At 38.4% G+C, this 16138-nt stretch overlaps 1 protein-coding gene across 4 annotated transcripts in view; it reads right to left on the bottom strand.

Moving 5' to 3' along the window:
- LOC150109059 (uncharacterized) overlaps positions 1–16138 on the bottom strand; it is a 278607-nt gene that overhangs the window by 86134 nt on the left and 176335 nt on the right. For all 4 annotated transcript variants that reach the window (XM_090411446.1, XM_090411462.1, XM_090411471.1 and 1 more), the window contains exon 5: positions 2001–2159. In XM_090411446.1, the coding sequence (XP_090267572.1) occupies positions 2001–2159 (159 nt within the window). The remainder of the gene's footprint in view (positions 1–2000; positions 2160–16138) is intronic.

The following is a 16138-nucleotide window of genomic DNA, read 5'->3' as shown; positions in this document are numbered from 1 at the left end:
CAAGACTGCTGTTGTAAATTACCAACAGATTAGCATATCAGGAATCATTGTCAAGGTCTTGGAGAAATTAGTCAAGAGAAAAATACAGGATTGGATAGATGAAAATGGGATACTGTATGGGGGACAGCATGGTTTTGTGAAGGGTAGATCATGCCTCAGTAACTTGCTCACGTTTTATAACACAGTGACGGCTGAACTGGATAAGGGTAATGGGTTTACAGTGATTCTACTGGACCTTGCTAAAGCCTCTGACAGGATACCACATGGAATTCTAATCAGTAAACTGGAGCAGATGGGGATGGATATAGGGTTGGTGAGATGGATAGGAGGGTGGTTGATGGAGAGATACCAGAGAGTGGTTTATTCAAGAGTTGAGTCCAAAAGACGGCTTGTGACTAGTGGTGTGCCGCAAGACTCTGTTCTTTGACCACTTCTTTTCAATTTGTTCATCAATGATATAAGAAAGGATCTGAGAGGAAGTGTTCACTTGTTTGCTGATGATGCAAAGTTGGGTAGAGCAATTGTGAGTGCACAGGATGTCAAAATTTTACAGGATGAGTTGGATAGTTTGGAGGACTGGGCCAAGGAAAATGGATATCAATTTAATGTGGCAAAGTGTAAGGTTATGCATTTTGGGGTGAAAAGAATAGCAGCAGTATATCACATTGGTGGAACCGTACTCCAGGAGATTGATGAGGCCAGGGATTTGGGAGTGTTGGTGGATAGGGAATTGAAGTTTAGGGGGGGTACATTGCAAAAGTGGCTAAATCAGCTCATCAAATCACTTGGCTTCTGAAAAATACTTCAACAAGTAGAGACAAACAAGTTATTGTTCCTCTGTATCGAGCCTTGATAAGACCCCATCTAGACTACTGTGCCCAGATTTGGTCACCTAGGTTTCTTCTTGATGGGGAGGAGGTGGAGAGGATCCAGAGACGAGTGACCAAGATGATAGCAGGTCTATGGAATGAACCTTATGAAAACAGGTTGAAGATTTGTGGGTTGCAGAAATTGGTCGATAGGTGGAAAAGGGGTGATATGATTGAGACATTCAAATTACTGAAGGGTTTCTATAAGATTAATTCAGAATAGATCAATAGGACTGGTGGTGGGAGGACTAGGGGCCATACATGGAAGCTGGGCAAGAATGTGGTTAGCAAGGGTGTTAGAGCTAGGTTTTTTACTTGGTGAGTGGTGAATGAGTGGAATAAGCTGCCAGAGTCTGTTGTGGGTGCCATGACTGTGAATGAGTTTAAGGTGAGGTATGATAGATACTGTGTGAATGTCAAATAGTTGTTCTTGACACGATGTTAGGGCCTCCCTCGATGAGTCTGTCGACTCCCTGGAGTTGCCCATAATAATAATAATAATAATTAGATAACCAGTTTAATGTCATCATGAGAGCTTTAACTAGACAGGTGCAATAGATGCATAGAGAAAGGCCTATCAGGAGCACTGAATTACACAATTGAAAAAAAAAAAAAATTGTCAGCTGCCATGATAACACTGTAGCCTGATCTACAGAACAAACCAAAATATTCTAAATATACAAGATATATAAATAATATTATTTCTTTCACTTTGTAATCACTTATTTCTTCAAATATAGAACAGCAAATAGTTCAAATTATATTTTTAAATTTCCAAATTCACCACCATGCTCTGATCAGCATGATGGCAGCAGATATTTATGCTCTGATGTTTAAAAATATATTACATATTTACATTCTTAATAAACATATAAAATATTAAACAATATATAAAATTTATTAATAAACTTTACCGCTATACCATATTTAATTTCATTATAATTTCCATAAAAGAATTAAAGGCTCAAAAAAGAAAAACTAGGATACAAATATCGCACAGGGCACAAGAAAGGTTGTTTTTGGCTTTAGGCATCATATTCAATAATCTTCCATAAAATCTTAATAACATTATTGCTTGAAAAGAGCATATTTATATGCCCCTTATAGGAATAATCTTTTAACAGTGTATACCTTCTAATATATGCAAAGGAGATACTTTGTTTCCAACCTTTTCAGAATACTGCACAAAAACGTGACCATAATCTAGAGTATTTGTCTCATCTAAAACACCCAGCATATTTCTTCCATACTGATGAGGGATAGCAATTCTTGATTTAAAACGGAGCAAACCTAAAATTCATAAACTAAATTTTAATATTTTTATGAAGATAAAGTATCATAACAATTACGACATTTTATTATTGTATCATGTCATAAAAAAAAATAAAAATTCACCAAAGGATCATAGGAAAAAAACAACAACAAATTATTTATTATAATTATGATGATGATGATTCAGGCCTCCATGGAGTCACAAGACTCAACATGGGATGCTCACCCTAGAAAACACAAAGTCTATCATACCACTCTTTGAACTCACTGACCATTTGTGCTCTCACTGCTCTATCAGGCAATGCATTCCAGAGTTCAACCACCCTACATGCAAAGAAACCACTCCTTACCCTCTTGCTCACAACTTCCTTTCTTAACTTCCAGGGATGGCCCCCCCTTTTCCTTGCTCCTTCCTCCTGTTCCATCAAGTGAAAGAACTCTCCAGTTGTCCAAGACATTTGTCCCTCCAGAAATCCAAAAATTCCACTCCCTTATCACTACATGCAGTTTCCTCTTCCCAATTAATACTGCGATAGTTAAAATCTCCCATAACAATCATTCTTGCCAAGTTCAATTGCCTAATCCTCCCTCGATGAGTCTTTGGACTCCCTGGAGGTGACAAATAATAATAATAATAATAATAATAATAATAAACATCTACTCTTCACCCTCTATGCTCCCTGGCTTGTAGCAACACTGCACTAAATATTCTATTCTGCTCACCTCTACCCTCAAACCATATGCTTTCAAAACCATTAGTGACATTGTCCACCAAATCCTCCACTCTGAGAAGACATAAGTCATCACTTATCATAAAAAGTACTCCACCGCTGGATTTTCCCTTCCTATCCTCTCAATAAATGCTATATCCTGCTACTTCTCTTCCTGTCAGTATATCATCTTCCATCAACCATGTCTCAGGAATCCCAATAATCTTTGGACAGGCTGATGCTATCAGCACAACCAATTCATCTTCTTTATTACAGATACTCCTGGAATAGTATAAAATATCAAGGCATTGTCTATATCAATGTATTTGCCTATACCCAGCATTACCCAATGTATTCCCCCTTCTTTCAAGCACCTATTCCCACAAGAGGCCACCCCTCCTACCATCCGCCTCAATAATTCTAGCTGTTCTTCGAACACTGACTTGTTCAGAGAACACCATTCTCTCCATATGCCTACATCCTTCCTCATTCAAATGCAAGCCATCTCTCACATACAGTTCCTTTCTGTCCTCAAATGACTTCCAAGCCTCTCTTTTGACGCATTTCGGTTATTATACTATTCATTAGTGATGCTCTTCTCCATAGCTCTGCATTATCATACCTGGGGCAACACACTTTTAGTGCAGCCTTTAGTGCCATGTAATGTGTTGTGTTTAATGTATTCATTGCTGAGAGTGAATTTTTTTATGGTAGGAAAGTGACAGTGGAGAAAGAAAGAGAGAGAAAGAGAGCAAGTCATGTCAAATGCAGGAGAATGAAGTAACTTACATTAATTATGTGATAGCAAAAGAGTGAATGGTTTGTGGTATGAAAGTGACGATGAATGAGATTATGAAAGACGTACCTGAAAGTAATTATTACTATTATTATTACGGGTATCTACATGGAGTCAGTAGACTCACTGCAGGAGAACCAAACTAGCAAAACAATATCTGTCATATCTCTTCTTGAATTCATTTACAGACGAAGAGCTCACAACTAAGTTAGGCAATGAATTCCATTCATTCACCACCCTCCAGGCAAAAAACCCTGTTCTCACACCCTTGTTAACCACACTCTTCTTTAATTTCCAGGGATGACCTCTTGTTCTTCCATCACTATCACACAGCTGAAACATTTCCCCTGCATCAATCCTATAAAAACCTTTCAGTAATTTAAATGTTTCTATCATATCCCCTCTTCTCTGCCTATCAACCAACCTCTGCAATCCACAAGCTCTCAATCTATCAATGTAGGGAGCATTTTTTACATCACTCACCAACTTAGTCACTCTTCTCTTAACCCTATCCACAGCCTCCTCATCTCCAAGGAATCCAGATGACCAGACCTGAGCACAGTAATCCAAATGTGGAAGTATCAATGCTTTATAAAGGGGAATAATTCTATGTGCAATCTTGGACACCTTAGCAATGTGCCTCCTGAACTTCATCTCCCTATCTACCAACACCCCTAAGTCCCAGTCTCATCAATCTCTTGGAGTACTGATCCATCAATGTAGTACACAGCTTCGGAGAACACTTTTAATCCCAAAATGCATGACTTTACACTTTTTCACATTGAACTGACATCCATTACCTTTTGCCCATTCTACCAGCTTATTTAAATCATCCTGCAAACTTTCAACATCAGCTTGATTTTTTATTGTGCTACCCAACTTTGCATCATCAGCAAACAACTGAATATCTCCCTTTAAGCCATTTCCTATATCATTTATATACAAATTAAACAACAATGGCCCAAGCACAGAGCCCTGAGGCACACCACTGGTCACCTGCCTCATCCTGGCCTCGGCTTCTCCCTGAGCCATTCTCCTATCCATATCACCAATTTAGAATCCATTCCCACCTGCTTCAATTTGTGTAACAGTGTTTCATGGGGTATCCTGTCAAAAGCCTTAGCAAAATCCAGAAGTACCACTGTGTAACCAGTTTCTTTGTCCAACTCAGATGTAATTCTATTATGAAAAGTTAATAGATTGCTAAGGCAGCATCTACCTTAACAAAACCATGTTGGCCTCTATAGAGTATCATATCCTGATCCACCCATTCTTGAATTTTGTCTTTAACCAACTTTTCCAATACTTTTACCACTACTCCTGAGATGGTGATTGGTCTGTAATTAACTACCGCAGTTTAAGAGCCACCCTTATGCAAAGGAACCACTGCCTAACTTCCACTCCCTAGGGACCATACCAGAGTTGAAACTTAAGTTAAATAACCAAGTAAGAGGTGCTTACAATTCCTTTCAACACTCACGCAACACCAGAGCTGATATTCCATCTAAACCTACAGCAGTGTTTGCATTTAAATTTTGCAATATATTAAATACCTCTGATTTCTTAGCTTCAATTCTCACATTAGTTATTGCTACAGGTACAGAGATATCCTCACTTGGGTGATAGACTTTTGAAAAGCGATCACTCAGTAACTCGACTATTACATCTGATTTTGTCACCTCAATACCATCAGCACACACTAAAGTTATCCTTCCGAAGTCATTCTTCCTTTTACTTGCCACATAGCAGATGAACTCTTTGGAATTACCCTTGATCTCATTGGCTAAGGTCTTTTCATAATCTGATTTAGCTTGTCTTACTATGCTGGTAATAACCTTCCTAGCTTGAGCCTTGTATTGCTCATGGGTGTACTGATCGCATTTCTTCTTGTACATTCTCCATGACATTTTCTTTTTTTGCAGGTCAAGCTTGATACTACTGCTCATCCATCTAATGCCTACCTTGTTTGTGTTTTCCTGCCCATGGGGAAACAATCTGATATTGCTTTCCTAGATACCTGCTGATTTTATCCCATCCACTGCAGTGGATGGGATAAAAACATATTTCCCCGGCAATATGTTCTGCCATGGGATGGCTGTAAGCTCACTCCGAAGCTTGTTATAATTGCCTAACCTGTAGTTCAGTATATACCCCTTCTTAACAGAAAAATCCACAGATTTTGCAACCTCCCAAGTGAATACCGCATGATCGCTTTCACGAATTGGAGGTAACGAGGACACCTTACTTATGCATATATCCTCTGAACCAATAACCAGGTCCAACACTCTCACACCAAGTGTCCCTTCAGTGTTCGGAGAACAGCTGGATTTATTGAGGCAAATGGTAGAAGAGGTGGCCTTTTGTGGGCTTAGCTGCTTGAAAGAAGGAGGGAATACATTGGGTAATGCTGGGTATAGGCAAATACATTGGGTATAGGCATAAATAATGGATATATAATGTGGACGATGAGGTCACAGTGAAAAGAGAATTAGCACACTTATGTAAAGTGCTTCACATGAAAACAACATGAGTTCAAGTGACAGGAATGAATGGCATGCAGTAGAGCAAGAGAGAGAAAGAGAATAAAAGAAAAAGTGAATGGAAAAAGTATATAAGTGTAAGAAACTGGGAGTAAGAAGAAAGCATTGTGTGGAGATTCAATGATAAGAGGTGTACTTAATGAGAACATGAAGAAAGCATGTTACCCAGGTGCGAAGATCAAGGATATTAGTGAAGCTGTTAGTTTGCAAAAGGGAAAAGGGAATGAGTTGATTATTTGGACAGACACAAATGATTTGAAAGGTGAAAGGTATTGAAATATGCAATGAGAGAAAATATTTTATTATTATTATTATTATTATTATTATCATCATCATTCAGGCCTCCATGGAGTCAAAAGACTCATCATGGGAGGTCCTTCCTAAGAAACACAAAGTCTATTAAGACTCATCAAGGGGAGGCCCCCTCCCCCCGAGAAACACAAAGTCTATCATACCACTCCTTAAACGCATTGACCGTTCTCGCTCTCACCACTCCATCAGACAGTGCATCTCATGGTTCAACCACCCTCCATGCAAAGAAACCACTCCTCACCCTCTTGCAAACAGTTTCCTTTCGTAACTTTCAGGGATGGCCTCTTGTCATCACTCCTTCCTGCTGTTCAACCAAGCGAAAGATCCACCAAACTCTGCAGTCCACATTCCCTCAGTCGAGCCTCATAACTAACATGGTACAGTCCTGAAACCATCTTTGTTATTCGCCTTTGTACCCTTTCCACAGTTAATTTATCCCCTTGAAATCCTGGGGACCAAATCTGAGAACAACAGTCTAACAGTGGTCTGATCAGGGTCTTATACAATGGAATGATAACTCTTTTATCTCTGCAAGTCAGCGTTCTTCTCATTATTGCAGCAATTCTCTGTGTTACCTTCACCACCTTTGCAATATGTCCCTTGAATTTGAGGTTTCTATCAATCATCAACCCCAGATCTCTTGTCTCCCCTACTTCCTCCAGTATATCTCCTCCAATAGAGTATGCAGCATTCCATCGATGTATCCCAAACCTCAAGACCTTTCATTCTGTTGCATTAAACCGACACCCCCATTCATTTGCCCATCTGTCTAGCTTATTCAAATCCTCTTGCATGACTACCACATCTGCACTATTACTAATAACCCTTCCCAGCTTCACATCATTTGCAAACAACTGAATATCCTCCTGCAATCCACCGACAATGTCATTGATATAAAAGTTAAACAATATAGGTTCCAGTATTGAGCCCTGTGGGCCCCACTTGTAACACTCTGCCTCTTTCAAACTGTCCCACCATACACAACTCTCTGATACCTATCAGACAGCCAATCCTGAATCCAGTTGACCAATCTGACATCCAGACTCATGTGCTGCAACTTAAATATCAGCTTATCATGTGACACCCTGTCAAATGCTTTCGCTAAGTCTAAGAAAATGGCAGTATATGCCTTTCCCTCATCTAATGCTCTTGTAACTTTATTATAAAAGGCTAGCATATTGCTAAAACAAGAGCGTCCCCTTCACAAATCCATGTTGACTCTCATGGATAACACCACCCTCATCTTCCCAATGCTGTATACGGTCCCTCACTACTTTCTCCAAGATCTTAACAACTACTGATGACACGTAAACTGGCCTATAATTAGACACTTGTCTGCTACCACCCTTATGCAATGGCACTATGTTACCTTCCTTCCATTCCATGGGCACCTTTCTCGCAGCCAGACTTTCAATGAAAGTCTGGCTGCGAGAAAGCCAGACTTTCATTGAAAAGCAAGGTCAAAGGCACTGTCAGTTCCCTAGCACATTCTCTCAAAACCCGTGGTGAAATACCATCCACTCCCACAGCTTTACTGACATCCAGAGTACTCAGTATTTAAAACACACTCTCCTCCTGTACCTCTAAACCTCGAACCTGCCCAATCCCTCTAGCATTAAAACTGACTCCTCCAGGATGAAATACTGCAATAAAGTATTCATTGATCAATTCCACTATGTCCTCTGCATCAGTCACTCTATTTGCATTTTTATCCCACAATATCATTCTTCCACAGTCATTTCTCTTTTTAGTCATTTTAGCTACATAGCTAAAAAATTCCCTAGGAATTTCTTTGGATCTTATGGGCCAATCTCCTCTCATATTCCAGTTTCACCTTCCTTACCATAATAGTCACTCTTCTGGCCTGTGTCTTATATTCTTCATGCATCTTCTCTTCATCTGCCTCCTTATATCTCTTCCATAGCCTCTTTTTCACATGCAATTCCTGCTTAATATTGTTTGTCATCCACTTTACTCCAAACTGTGTCCTCTTCTTCACCCGTGGTATACAACTTACCATTGCTGCTAACAAATATTCTTTCTCAATTTCCCACACACTAATGAAATCCCGGCCTTCCAATTCCTCCCTCCATGAAACTTCCCCAAGTTTCATGGAGGGAGGATTATAATAGGATTATAATAGGATTATAAGAGGATTATAATAGTCTTAGACTATTATAATCACCTGCCTTACAATTCCACATACATTCCCGTCTCTTTGATACTCCTGCATGTCTATTCATTTTCCAAGTCAAAAACCATATGGTCACTCTCTGCAACTGGTGGGAAAGATGTCATCTCAGTTATTATCAACTCTTCTGATGCTATAATCAAATCCAAAACTCTTGAATCTCTTGTTCCCTCTATTACATGTTGCCTAAGACATTTGTCCCTCAAGAATTCTAGAAATTCCATTCTGTTATTGCTAGATGCATCTTCCTCTCCCCAATTTATGCTACTGTAGTTAAAATCTCCCATAAACAATAATTCTTCTTGCACTTGTCAAACTGTCTAAACATCTCCTGGTTCCCACCCTCTGTGCTCCTGGGTCTGTAGCAACACCCCAGTAAATATCCTGTCTTGCCCACCTCTACCTCACACCATATGCTTTCAAAATCATTAGTGTCACTGCCTTCCAAAAGCCTCCACTCTTAGAGGACATAGGTCGTTCCTTATCATAAGCAGCACTCCACCACCATCACGCTCTCCCTTCCTATCCTGCCGAAAAATGCTGTACCCAGCAACTTCTATTCCTGTAATTATATCCTCTTCTGTCGACCACGTCTCAGCGATCCCAATAATTTTTGGCCAGGCAGATGCTATCTGCAGCACCAATTCCTCTCTCTTATTCCAGATACTCCTGGCATTAGTATAAAGCATATAAATGCCGCTGTTTCTATACCCAGCATTATCCTCTCTAGACTCCACTGAGCTCAGTGTTATCTGATGGCGTCCCCCTTCTCCCAAGTACCCATTCCCACAAGAGGCCACCCCTGCTACCATCCTCCCTGGGACATACTGACTCGTTCAGAACAGCAATCTCTCCAGATGCCTACGTCCTTCCTCATTCAAATGTAAGCGGTCTCTCGCATACAATTCCTCTCTGTCCTCAAATGCACTCCAAGCATCCACATATTCCAGTCCTCTATTGTCACACATTCTAGCTATTATGTCGTTCAACATTACCGCTCTTCTGCTCAGCTCATCATTATCATACCTAGGCAAAACACGCACACTATCTTTCCTCTCTTTTGTTGAAAGAAGCAAAAATGAAGAGTGAGAAAGCATTGTGCAGGAGATATGGTGTGCAGTTTATACTCCACACCACTCATCCTGCATAATTTTGAATTTAATGGACAAAATGACTTGTAATATACTTGATGTAATATTTATATGTATCATTAAAAAAATTCATGATGGCTATCATAATACAACAGTTGACAATAACTGACCCTGAAATGAAATGTATATGCATATTTCATTTAAAAATCAATAATACATTTCTTAACTTTGTTGTATTGGTAAACAGTGAATGTGATGACCACACTGTCATTTAACTTCTATAATTTTTGAATAGTTTTAGAGTTAAAGGTTTGAAGAAAGTGTTATTCACTGAGAAGCTGGAAGTGCAAAATCTGGGACCTAGAGATATTGGGGGGAGGGGGGGGATTCAATCAAGCATTGTAATCACCCCTAAAACAAACAATTCTAAGTGCAGAAATGCCCATGCAAAAGTAGCTTCCCCCTGAAACAAATGTGTGCAAGTACAAAAATAACCATGAACAGCTGGGTGCAAGAAAGAGAGAGAGAGAGAGAGAGAATAAAAGAAAAAGATTTCAAATCTGAATGGGTAGGCAATGACATTTATTATTTATTTTGAATCCAAACACAAGTGGTACAGTAGTAAGTAACTGGTACATTATTTATAACAAATTAAGATACATTACAAATGAGAAAAGCTTAATTTAGTAGGTAAATTATACAGGAAGTAATAAGTAAAATATGAAGGAAAAAGAAACTACAAGTATACATAATTATATACAATAAATATGGTCAGATGTTCCTCCAGAATCTTGTGCAGTCAACTGCTCTTTCTGTGCAGGATATAAGGTTCTCTTTTGTGCAAGGTGAATGAAGAAGGGGGCAAGAAAGAAGGTGTTCCATGGACTGGGTTGTCCCACACTCACAATTACCTGGTCCAGTGAAGTAGCCCCCCCCCCCCCATTTGATGAGGGTTTTGTTTGCAGCATCCTGTCGTTTGTAGCCTGTTGATTCCAATTATTCCAGTTCAAGTGGGCACCATGTGGAAGATGTTTGGCTGTTGGAATACCAGTATTATTCTCAGAGTATAGTGCAAACCATTGCTGAAGTCTTGTCTCTGGAAAGTTTTTAGGTGGTTTAACGGTTGGTAGGAAGCCATGTCGAGATCTTAGTCTTCGGGGTGCTGTAGTCTGGCCAAAAATAGTGGGTGGCACTCATCATTCATTTGCAACTGTGCAAGTGTAGCTGTGTGCCAAAAGGGGGGATGTTGAAATGCATGTACACAAATGCCAGAAATAACAGAAATAAAGGAGAGGAGTTTTTGAAAGTGGTTAGCTCAACTTCGCCAAAAATTATAGGTATTTGTGAGAGTTGTTTAAATGATATAGTTACAGTAGAATGTAAGGGACATTGTATTTTCAGCAAAGATAGAAGAGAATAGGAGAAGTATTATTAATTTGTATATTAATGCTAAAGGGAAAGATTTAAGGAGAGATATTCAGTTGTTTGTTGACTGAAAAACTGGGAAGGGCAACAGTTGATAAACCAGATGATTCCTACACAAGACAGTATATCCTGTAGGATATTTGCTCATGTTGCTAATTTAAATAAATTAGCAACATGAGCAAAGAACAGTGGTTGTCAATTTAATGTTGAAAAATGTAAGGTAATGTATTTCAGGTTGAAAGGATCATTGATTTTGTATTATATTGATGGTACTGGATTACAGGAATACATATGGAAGGGCTGGTGTCTGATTATTCATAATAGCATTTCATTGTATAAATAGCACCAAGAGAGTAAAAAAAATATGTTTATTGAACTTGCTAATATTTTGGTTTTCTATCCAGCATCTCAGAGTACAAATTGTAACCAAAACAAGCACACAGCACTGAACTAAATAATTGTTAAAAACAATTCAAATTGTAACTGTAAGAATTAACGTTCTCACATTTCTTTAAATTAACATGAAAAATACAAGGAATAAGTAATACTATTTACTTAAGATCACATATTTTAGCCTGAATGTCACAGGCCATCATCAGTGGCAACAACAGTTAATTACAAGGAAGAATGCAAAAAATAGATTGATTTGAAAAAGTAAGAATCACATGTGTTAAACATAAAACAATACAATGATATAACTGAGTGAATATTCATTCATCCATCCATTCATTGGACATCCATACATGCTGTATGACCACTCAGATGCTCAGTGATGTGCCACACCAATCCTCACCATGTGGTCCTATTTTCAACTCTCTGAAGATCAGTCACTCCAGACACACCATCCATTCATCTCATTGACAGTCTAATCCTTCCTCTTTTCCCAGGAACTTTACCTTCTATTACTGCTCTGAGAAGTCCTCCTTCCATCCTTGCAATGTGTCCAAAGTATATCAACTTTCTTCTGTCAATATCCTTAAGGCACCTTAACGTTCTATTGATCCTTTCTAGCACCAATCTGTTTGTCTGCCTTTCAGTGTATATCCTCAACAGCCTTCTGTACACCACATCTCAAAAGCAGCTACCTATCAGGTTCATTAGGTTCCAAGTCTCACATCCATAAGTTGCTGTTGGAAAAACAGCTGCATCCAAAATCCTCAACTTTGTTCTTATGGAGATAGATCCATCCTTCCAGATTTTTAGACAAGTCTCTGACTGTTGTTTTAGCCATTCCTAATCTTCTTCTGATGTCTTCTGAACAGCAATTCTTCACATTAATAATAATAAGCAAGTTCAAGTGACAGGTACTTAAACTCGCTGACTTCTTCAATTCTTTCTCCATTAAGATACTCTTGTTTCTCAGGAGCTTCCCTGTCTGCATTTCCTTTGAAAACCATAATCTTCATCTTACGAGGATTAAGTTGAAGTCCTCTGTTCTGACTGATCTTATTAACTATGTCAAGAATTGGTGCTAGTTCTTCCTTGTCATTTCAGAGGCATACTCCTTTGTATGATTAGCATACCTCAGATTATTGATCAATCTACCACCTATCCCAATTCCTGTCTTGAGCCCATCCAATGCTTCATGCATGATGTCCTCAGCATAGATACTAAACAAGTGAGGAGAAAGTATACGTCCTTGCCTAACTCCCTTTCCAACATGAAGCCAACACTTGTTCTTACTATGGCTCCTTGTACAGGTTAGCTATCAGCCGTATGTCTTGATGAAAACCCATTCTTTTCATTACTTCCCACAATTTCACATGCTAAACACAGTCAAAATCTTTAGAATAGTCTATTAATTTAGACTTCCTATGGTAATGTGAGTCTAAATTCTTTATACTTTTCTATGATCTAAGGCAAAGGATCTGATCTTTGGTACCCTTACCTTTCCTTAAACTTTGGCACACAGATGAACGTGGATGAAATTTTTTATGTTCTTCAAGGCAGATGTTAATTGAACTGTCAACCTGTCCAAAGCAGGCTAAACTATAGGCACAAGGAACTTTATACATTCCAGGATATGCAAGAGGATAAAGTTGATGTTTAGGAGAATGGATAAAGGTAGTAGCTGAATGAGAGTTTTGAAAGTGGCATGGCAATCATATTTGCAGAGAACCTGGATGGGAATAGTTTTACTGTGCTGTGTGTTGGCTGCAGGAGAGATGGGAAGGTAAATGCAGTACAGGTAGCCCTCGACTTATGACGGGGTTCCGTTCCAACGTCTCCGTCGTAAGTCGATTCAGACGTAAGTTGAGAACTTTTTTTAAATTCTTGATTTGTTTGATTTCGGTTATATTTTCATAAATTAGGTTTCGATTTAACTTAAAACAATTAAAAATATATAAACTTACATAAACATTTATAAATTATTTATTAGCACATGTAAATAAATAAATACAAAATTAAGAAAGAAAAATTTAATAAAAAAATACATAAACTCATATAAAAAATGGTGCATTTTTGAAATTCTTTTAAATATTAGTTAACATAAACAAAAACTTATTAACGATGTCTTTAATTAAATAGGTGAGTTACTGTAACTCATTAGGACGATATATGGTTATTTCTCGCGATCGGGAGTAGCTTTTTTAATCAGAAAATTGGTTAATGTTGTCTGTTGGTTTTTTCCCCCCTTTTCTTCTTCATGTATTTCCCGATAATATCTGACTGCTTCTCGAATTTGCTTTTCGACTTTGGCGAAGCGATCAGTGTCTTGATCCATATTTTCGAGTAGCTGAAGTCCTTGATTTAGTTTAGAAAATATTTCAGCTAATTCTTTTACAGTAAAATTTTTTAATTTCTCTTCTTCATCTTCCTCATTATTCCTTTCTTCTTCTACAACTCTTTCATTTCAGAAAATCAAGTCTTGATCAGTCAGTTCACCTTCTATATCAGTAATATTGATTTCTAGATCCAGTTTTCTTGCAATTTCAACAATTTCTTCACCAATTTGTTCTAACATACTATGCTCATTGTACTCTTCGAGTGTCTCCTGCAGTAGTAACTTCTTCCAAATTCCTCTTCCTCGCATACATTGTTCCGATACTTCCTTCCATGAAGTTCCAATGTTCTGAATACATTGGTTAATATCGTAATTTTTCCAAAAATCGCGTAATGTTGTAGCATCGTTGTCCGTTGCTGTTATTGCTTGAGAAAATGTAGTTTTCAGATCTTGAAAACTTGATTATGTCTTGAATGTAGCAATCGAACCTTGATCGATAGGTTCGATTGAATGTAGCAATCGAACCTTGATCCATATTGAATCACAACTGTTGTATTGGGCAGTAGATACATCACATTTATATTTTCATTCAAATCGTCGATGTGAAGAGGATGTCCTGGAGCATTGACAAACAGCAATAGAATTTTAAAAGGAATGTTTTTTCAAGACAGTAGACACGTACTTCTGGAATAAAACAATTTAAGAACCAGTCTTCGAATAAAACAATTGTCATCCAAGCCTTAGGACTGGATGACAATTTAATGAGAATGAACTGGCAATTTATTCTTGTCAATGTTTTTCAAAGCTCTGGGTTTTGTGAATGGTAAACAAGAAATGGTTTTAATTTAAAACCAGCAGCATTTCCTCCAAGAAGAAGCGTAACCCTATCTTTAAATGCCTTAAAACTAGGCGCCGACATAGCTTCTCTGTGAATGTAAGTTCGTTCTGGCATTCTTTTCCAGAACAGTCCGGTTTCATCTACGTTAAAAATCTGCTCTAGCAAATAGCCTTCATCTTTTATCATCTTTTTCAGATTTTTTTTGAAAATTTCGGCAGTTTCAAAATCGGAACTAGCAGCTTCTGCCGTTATTCGTATGTTATGTAAGTAAAATCGGCTTTTGAATCGATAAAACCAACTTTTACTAGTGTTAAATGTATGCTCGCCATATTTATCTTCTTGTTGTTTCCTAAAATTGTCAAATACTGCGCTGCATATTATTATTATTATTATTATTACGGGTATCTCCATGGAGTCAGTAGACTCATCGCGGGAGACCCAAACTAGCAAAACAATATCTGTCATATCTCTTCTTGAATTCATTTACAGACGAAGAGCTCACAACTAAGTCAGGCAATGAATTCCACTCATTCACCACCCTCCAGGCAAAAAACCTTGTTCTGACACCTTTGTTAACCACACTCTTCTTTAATTTCCAGAGATGACCTCTTGTTCTTCCATCACTTTCACACAGCTGAAACATTTCCCCTGCATCAATCCTATAAAAACCTTTTAGTAATTTGAATGTTTCATATCCCCTCTTCTTCGCCTATCAACCAATCTCTGCAATCCACAAGCTCTCAATCTATCAATGTAGGGAGCATTTTTTATATCACTCACCAACTTCGTCACTCTTCTCTGAACCCTCTCCACAGCCTCCTCATCTCCAAGGAATCCAGGTGACCAGACCTGAGCACAGTAATCCAAATGTGGAAGTATCAATGCTTTATAAAGGGGAATAATAACCTCTTTATCTCTGGATGTCAGTGTGTTCCTCAACAACCAAGTAATCCTATGTGCAATCTTGGACACCTTAGCAATGTGTCCTCTGAACTTCATCTCCCTATCTACCAATACCCCTAAGTCCCTAGCCTCATCAATCTCTTGGAGTACCTTTCCATCGATGTAGTACACAGCTGGTAATCTTTTAATCCCAAAATGCATGACTTTACACTTTTCCACATTGAACTGACATCCATTTTCTTTTGCCCATTTTACCAGCTTATTTAAATCCTCCTGCAAACTTTCAACATCAGCTTGATTTTTTATTGCACTACACAACTTTGCATCATCAGCAAACAACTGAATATCTCCCTTTAAGCCGTTTCCTATATCATTTATATACAAATTAAACAACATTGGCCCAAGCACAGAGCCCTGAGGCACACCACTGGTCACCTGCCTCATTCTGGACTCGGCTCCTCCATAC

The sequence above is a fragment of the Typopeltis vanoorti genome, chromosome 2, assembly GCF_054136105.1.
Source record: "Typopeltis vanoorti isolate ZY-2024b chromosome 2, IOZ_Tvanoo_1.0, whole genome shotgun sequence".
NCBI classification, from domain to species: Eukaryota; Metazoa; Arthropoda; class Arachnida; order Uropygi; family Thelyphonidae; genus Typopeltis; species Typopeltis vanoorti.
Note: the sequence above shows the minus strand (reverse complement) of the source record. Positions and strands in the feature narration are given on the sequence as shown.